Raw genomic sequence first — 7,304 nt, forward strand, 5'->3', positions numbered from 1 at the left:
TGAGTAGAGTAGGTCTTTGGATATGAAAGATTAGGTATGAATGATGTAAGAGTCAAACTTCTCTAGCATCATACTCAAAGTTCCAGTTTTCAAGTAAAAGAAATGTGAAAGTAGATGTCCATATTCACTTTTTTCTTTTCAAAATTTCAGACTTTAAGGTCACTCAGAATCTATGGTCCTGATATACATGTTTTTATTTCCATCTATATCATGAAAATGATCAATTGACCAAGTCCTTGATCTGTAACTTGAACTTTGTCAAACCACCAAAAAAAAAAAACAAAAAGGATATCTTTGTGTTCACTGCATATGAAATCTCTCCTGGACCCCATGGACAGATTTCTTTTCTTTCCACTCTCTCTGTCTCTCTCACTTTTAATTTCAAGGGTAGAAAACCACATGAATGAACAAAATACAACACTTTTCTACATGACAAAGAACATGAAAATAGTTGGGAATTTGTCAAATACATAATGATAATAGATGCTTTATATAAAAGAAATACAATTAAGGAAAAGAAGAAATAGGACAACTGTAAATGCATCTGACACAAGAAAAGGTCTCTATGGTGAATTTGCTCAAGATAGTGATGATCTGGGCTCCACCAGAATATTCAGGATTAATTTGCTATTTGTATATATAGAGGCAGTTGGATCTCTGAATCTTTCAACCTACAGGAGGAGGGCATCACTTCCCAATTAGCCAACCATGCCAGAGTTGAGGATCTCCAAGAAGCACCACAAGCACATCAACAATCCCTTTCCTTCCACCCTAAAGTGCCTGCCTTTCATCCATGGAGGACTCTCCTTCAGTCCACACAAGATTTCACAAGACCAGAGTTATCAGATTGGGGAGGATTTCCAGCTTGCTTGGAGCTGCAGAAATGGTGGCTGCCTTTCGATCTCGCACCGATCTCAGCCTAACAGGAGCATATGGTCTACGATCCCAGGAGAGGCCTTCATATCTGCTGCAGCTGTCCAGACTCAGGTGGAGGAGAGCAGAGGCTCTTTCGCTATTAAGGATGGTGATGTTCTTTTCATCTGCAAGCACCAGTCTGTGGAAGAAATAAGGGTCCTTTATGAGACGGACATTGAAGAGAATGCTGAAGATGATAATCTCTTATCTGGGTTTTCAAACTCAAACAATAAAGGAACTCCTGAATCATTCAATAAGTCTTACTCCCCGATTCTGATGATCACAGGAAGGCTCTTCAGTAAGAAGACTAACATACTTCCTAAGAAAAGCTTGTACCTGGGGAAGAAAAAAATCAGATTTGGATGGGCTAGGAAACCTTCATTTGTTGCTAGATACTGGTTTTTGCTTGAACAGAGGAGCAGCAATCAAATTGGTTTTTCTGTAAAGTTTGGTGAATATGATAAGAAATTGAGCCCAAGTGTAACAAAAAGAAGAATTCTACAGGGCTCAAGCTGGAAACTAATCCGAATGCAGCGTCAATGCATTGCATACATCTCAAGGCAAAGAGGTTTTGTTGCACTCTCATCACAGGATGAGCAAGGAGAAGAGCAAGTGGTTACAGAATTCAATAAAGTTTTCATCACATATGCGAGTGACAAAGATGAAAAGTTCTATGGTTTTGGGGAGCAGTTCTCCCATATGGAGTTCAAAGGAAAGAGGGTGCCTATAATTGTCCAAGAGCAAGGTATTGGAAGAGGAGATCAACCCATCACCTTCGCAGCCAATCTGATTAGTTACAGGTAATCATTATTTATTAGGGTTCTTTTAGAATCAAAATTGTAAATTCTCCTGCTTCGCAATTGACAGATCAGGAGGTGATTGGAGTACGACATATGCCCCTTCACCATTCTACATGACCTCCAAAATGAGATCCCTTTATCTTGAAGGATACAATTATTCAGCTTTTGATCTCACAAAGCCTGATAGAGTACAGATTCAGGTACTTGAATCTGACAAAAGCTATGATTTATTTGATTTGTAGTTGAATTTTCGAAAGTGACATTTGAGTTCTACAATTTTTGCTAATGGGATTAGAGTGGACTCTTTGTGGAACACATTGCCTTTTCACTTCTTAACATGGAAGAGTATCAAAGATTTATGAGATCTTCCAACTCTGAATCTTACTTACCATGACAGAGTGAAATAGTTTTATCTTCATCAGAAAACAAAATAAAGTTGCGGGAAAATGAAATACTATACATTAGCTCACTTAAATGGCTATTTTCTGTATATCCATAATTGCATAGTTAGGAAAAAAGAGACAAACCTTATACTAAGACAATCGACAACCTCATGTCTTGTGACGCTGTTGTCTTCGACTGCACAGTTTTGAGTCGCTTCAACTCTTAATCTTTTCTTCTTCATGTTGTAACTTGTATTTCTGAAAGGGTACATATCAAACTTCTAGCCGCATGACAAACAACTAATGCAAATTCTTCTTACAGATATATGGAAATTATGCTCAAGGAAGAATACTGAACGGATATTCACCTGTTGAACTAATTGAAACCTATACAGAAACCATAGGGAGACCTCCAGTGCTTCCAAACTGGATTATTTCTGGTGCTGTTGTCGGGATGCAGGGAGGCACAGAAGCTGTCCACAGAGTGTGGGATCAATTACAGGATCATGATGTTCCTATTTCAGCATTTTGGTTGCAGGTGATTGAAACTGATGCTAATATCATGATATGAACAATATTTCAAAGAAGAAAAATTATGATAAATACAAGATAAGCTCGGTAAGTCACATCAAATAATTATATGAAATGAAGTTACCACTACCAACAAGTTCAATCATGTCATTTGCCACCAGTGTTTGTTCAAGTGTGCGTGGCCTTATAATAAATAGCAAATGGCTAACCACAGATCTAAGATCTTCAAAACTAGAAGGGAAGTCAGAAGAAATAGAAGCCACCACTTTGCAAAATTAGTGGTGTGAATTCATGACAACCTGTAACGACATCCTGCAACACATGCATGCATGTTTTCTGTAATCTTTATTAAAATCTAGGTGATAACCTTGCAGGACTGGGTTGGCAAGAGGGAAACAGTAATTGGGTCACAATTATGGTGGAACTGGGAAGTTGATACCTGCCATTATGCTGGATGGAGAGAGCTAGTCAACGATCTTCGTACTCATGATATTAGAGTCATGACCTACTGCAACCCCTGCCTTGTTCCAGTAAATAACTTTCCCTCATTGGAGCCCTTTTCAATTTAATTAGATGGGTCAATTTCATTCAGTCATCAGTTTAACTGAAAAAGAGATCATTGTCAATTGCAGACTGATGACAAGCCAAACAAATACAAGAATCTGTTTGAAGAAGCTAAGAGTTTAGGCATCTTAGTAAAAGATAAAACACAAGGAACATACATGATACCGAACACGGCTTTTGATGTGGGAATGTTGGATTTTACACATCCTGCAACAAGTAGTTGGTTCAAGAAAATTCTACGCGAAATGGTGGATACTGGAGTAAGAGGTTGGATGGCCGATTTTGGTGAAGGATTACCTTTAGATGCTCACCTCTATTCAGGTACTCAATAAAATTCTCTATTGTAATATTAGTATGATGTTTAAACACTAACATAGTATTTATATTTTCACATAGATGAAGACCCCTTTGAAGCTCATAACAGATACCCTGAACTTTGGGCTAAGGTCAACAGGGAATTTGTAGATGATTGGGCAGCAACCTGTCATGGAAAGGAGAAGGAAGATCCAGAAGAAAACTTAGTCTTTTTCATGAGGGCTGGCTTCAGAGGTAGCCCTAAGTGGTCTATGTTGTTTTGGGAGGGTGATCAAATGGTAAGTTGGCAGGCTAATGATGGAATAAAGAGTAGCGTAACAGGTTTGCTGAGCAGTGGCCTCTCAGGTTTTGCCTTCAACCATAGTGATATTGGAGGCTACTGTACAGTAGACATGCCTATCATCAGGTACCGTCGAAGCGAAGAACTTCTCATGCGCTGGATGGAATTAAATGCATTCAATGTAGTATTCCGGACACATGAAGTAAGCACCAAAAAAATTCAGCTAGTAGCAAAGTTTGATTTCCATACTTCCCTAAGTGGAAGCATCACTAACATTTGTAGCATCTACAGGGAAACAAGCCATCGTCCAATTGCCAGTTTTACTCTAACAGAAACACATTAGCTCATTTTGCACGCTGTGCCAAGATATACAAAGCTTGGAAATTCTACCGAATCCAACTTGTAAAGGTACATTCTCATAAATGTATGTCGATATTAGATTTTGTTTCAAAAAAATTAATATCTATATGCAAGAAATCCTCTTTTCATTTTTCTGATGTGCTTCTTTTGTTGATTTATTTTTCTCAGGAGGCAGCTCAGAGAGGCTTGCCTGTTGCTAGGCATCTATTCCTCCACTATCCAGATGACAAGCATGTACATAGCTTGACATACCAGCAGTTCTTAGTTGGGACAGATATACTGGTAGTTCCTGTCCTTGACAAAGCCAAAAAGGAAGTCAAGGCCTATTTCCCTATGGCAGGTGGGTGTTCCTGGCAACACATTTGGACAGGAAAGATCTTCACCAGGCCTTTCAATCACCCAGGGCATAATCAAGGGTTTGAAGCCTGGGTTGATGCTCCCATTGGCTACCCAGCTGTGTTTGTAAAGTGCGGTTCCCACATAGGAGAAGCATTTTTAAGAAACTTAAAAGCTCTTAACATACTATAGCTTGTGTTTATGATAAATGTTTCATTTATGTACTCAAAATATCATTTTTTAAACTTATTTTAATACTCACTAATTTTAGAATTCATGATTGATTTGTTTTGGCAAGTAGCATGTTTATGATAAATTCAAATGATAACCTTTATTCTCAGAGAAATTGTGAAAATTATAGATGCTATCACTTCATTGATTGAGCAAAATTATATCAAAGTCCAATAGTTTTAAATTTCAAACAGCTACACAAAATCATATGGATGTCAGATAACAATTGTGAAGTAATATACTATTTTCCCGTTTATATATGCTGTCACTTCATGGATTGTGCAAAAGATATTTTAATTTCAATGCTTCTGAATTCCAAACAATTTAGATAACAACTGGTATTGTAATTATTAATAGGCGAAGTTACACTTACAATGAATTAGAACCGTGTCGAGCGGAGGTAAATCTTCTGCTCACTTCACCAATGACCAATAACCTCTACTTTTACAGCTTTAACTATGCATGTCTTCCATCTTAACCAATGATCAACAGAAGAGCTTGCTTCACCATTGAAATTTATGAATAGATTTCAGCCTCCTGTTACTGTTGCTTTCTTTGTGAGTTCTCAATGACCTCGAATTTCTTTCATTGAATCTGAAGTGCTTCAAAGGACATCCTTCATCTTAACCAATGAAACTGGGCAAAACTTTCTCTTGAATACTCTCCTGGTGACAAATTCATTATTATAGATGTTATTCTGGCAAATGCTTTTGTTCTTCTTCTGGAGTTGAGCTCTGCGAAACAAATTTAACAGCTATGATCTTCAGATTCCAGTTTCAATGTATCCGTCAACTTTGTATCCTAAACTGAACAGAGTAGCGAAATTTAAATGAACACCTTTTGTTTGTCGTCATATGAAATATTTCAATCAAACACTCTAAAGGACAAAAAGAAAAAAATAACATGCAAAGGAAACACTTCTTACAGGCATTTCATCGAACAGATTCTGTGCATCCACCACATGAATTCATCAAGTTGGCTACCATTTCCAATGCAGATCAAGTGTGGGTTAAGAAGCCCAATGTCTAACTATTTAATCCTCAACAGTCCCAAAGAGCATAATGCTGGATGGGTCTCTGCAACTCAAACCCACGGGATCGAAATGTAGGCATATTGGAGTGTCTCTTGCCATTGAACACACACAAAACAAGCAGTTGGGACACCAGGTGGTTGCTTGTCAAGCAATTATGGAAGGTTGACTCTGTGTGATATACACAATCTGGAGAGAGAGAGAGAGAGAGAGAGAGAGAGAGCTTCAGAAGTTGAAGAAAAGAGATGATATCTTCAAAATTGATCTCGTTGTGGTGCATTTAAATTTACATAATGATATAACTTGTAATTTCATGCAAAATTAAGAAATATGATAACAGTATCAAAATATAAAAAAATTTGAGCAATTAATTGTCAGGTAAAAATGTTCCTATCTTCATAATGTCTTTGCTGGAAATATTCATGTGTAAGAGATTATATTTTCGTATCGACAATGATTGAAATAATCGGATTACATATAATAGCCTTGACCCATAATTTAAAAGATTAACCCTTTGACTCAAGTTTGTGTTTGACTTCTATGTTCTAATCAGAAGAATTGAGTTATATTGACTAGGTTTGACTTATAACTTAGAAGCTCAAGTGTTTTTTGATGGAATTGATATTAGTTAGATTCAAACACAATGATGATTGATTTATGTAGGCAAATTTTGCATGCACTAAAATTTTAAATTATCCAATTTCTCAATTGATCCCAGCGGTATTTATTTTTTTGACGAGGATGGAGGAGCAGCCGAGGAGGTGAAGTAGTAGAGTTGGTGAGACAAGCCATTCCTTGGGAAAACGGTGTCCTCGAGGCGTCTATCAAAGGAATCCATCAGAGGCTGGTTCGAGGAGAGGGCATATCATGGAGCTAGGCAGAACTGCACGTCCGTCACTGCGACTGGTTGTTCTCGTCGGAGCAATCCAACTTCTGGAAAAGCCTCGCCTCCCTCCATGATGAGCTGTCGCAGATTGCCCTGCATCCCTCGAAAGACTTCTTCTCTCAAAACTCCCCATGTTTAATATCGTTAATGGAATGCATTACTCAGCTCGTATCTCTCCAAAGTTCATCCATTAGTTGTTGTCCAAACATATCATCTTCGCCTTCAGATAAGGAATTCGAGAGATTCCATAAGCTAAAATCGACGCCGATGGTGGTTTATGGTGATATTTCACCAGCCTTGAAGCTTCGACAACCTCGGGATGCCCAAAACTAGAGAGACGGTGTAAGCGAGGAGGGAAATTGATATTAGCAGAGAGCTATAGAAGTAGAGCAAAAATGGTTGCCGTCTTTTGCTCGAGCTACCAAAACATCTCATTTTTGTGTGGGAAAAAGGAAGGTATGCTGATCCTGTGTAATGGAGAAGAGGGCAGGTTTCCCCTGGACTCACAGAACGAGAGGTTCTTTGCTTCTTGGTTGGGTGTACGTAATGATTTGCTTCATGTTCTTGCTTTGCCTTGTGCCGAAAAGATGAACTTGCCGAGGCTGGAACGGTGGATTATTGTCGAAAAAGCAGAAGATTGATGGTGCATTTTTCGCTTTAATTAGAGCATTTT

General features: G+C 38.2%; 1 protein-coding gene and 1 long non-coding RNA gene across 3 annotated transcripts; one reads left to right on the forward strand and one right to left on the reverse strand.

Moving 5' to 3' along the window:
- Positions 1-404: 404 nt before the first annotated feature.
- Positions 405-6,950, reverse strand: LOC135657273 (uncharacterized). 2 transcript variants are annotated; one of them, XR_010504732.1, is made up of 5 exons: positions 5,641-6,950; positions 5,089-5,449; positions 2,467-2,571; positions 2,243-2,356; positions 405-1,054 (listed from the first exon to the last, which is right to left on the reverse strand). It is a non-coding gene; the product is annotated as an uncharacterized LOC135657273 (long non-coding RNA). The 2 variants fall into 2 exon arrangements; XR_010504733.1 differs by having other exon boundaries at positions 5,089-5,521.
- LOC135657272 (uncharacterized) lies at positions 709-4,761 on the forward strand. Its single transcript, XM_065175941.1, has 8 exons — positions 709-1,715; positions 1,783-1,915; positions 2,421-2,636; positions 3,004-3,159; positions 3,262-3,514; positions 3,590-3,990; positions 4,080-4,196; positions 4,317-4,761. Exons 1-8 carry the CDS (start codon positions 709-711, stop codon positions 4,674-4,676), a joined length of 2,643 nt encoding a protein of 880 aa, XP_065032013.1. The 3' UTR covers positions 4,677-4,761.
- Positions 6,951-7,304: the final 354 nt, after the last annotated feature.

This window comes from Musa acuminata, unplaced genomic scaffold (assembly GCF_036884655.1).
Source record: "Musa acuminata AAA Group cultivar baxijiao unplaced genomic scaffold, Cavendish_Baxijiao_AAA HiC_scaffold_243, whole genome shotgun sequence".
Classification (NCBI taxonomy): domain Eukaryota; kingdom Viridiplantae; phylum Streptophyta; class Magnoliopsida; order Zingiberales; family Musaceae; genus Musa; species Musa acuminata.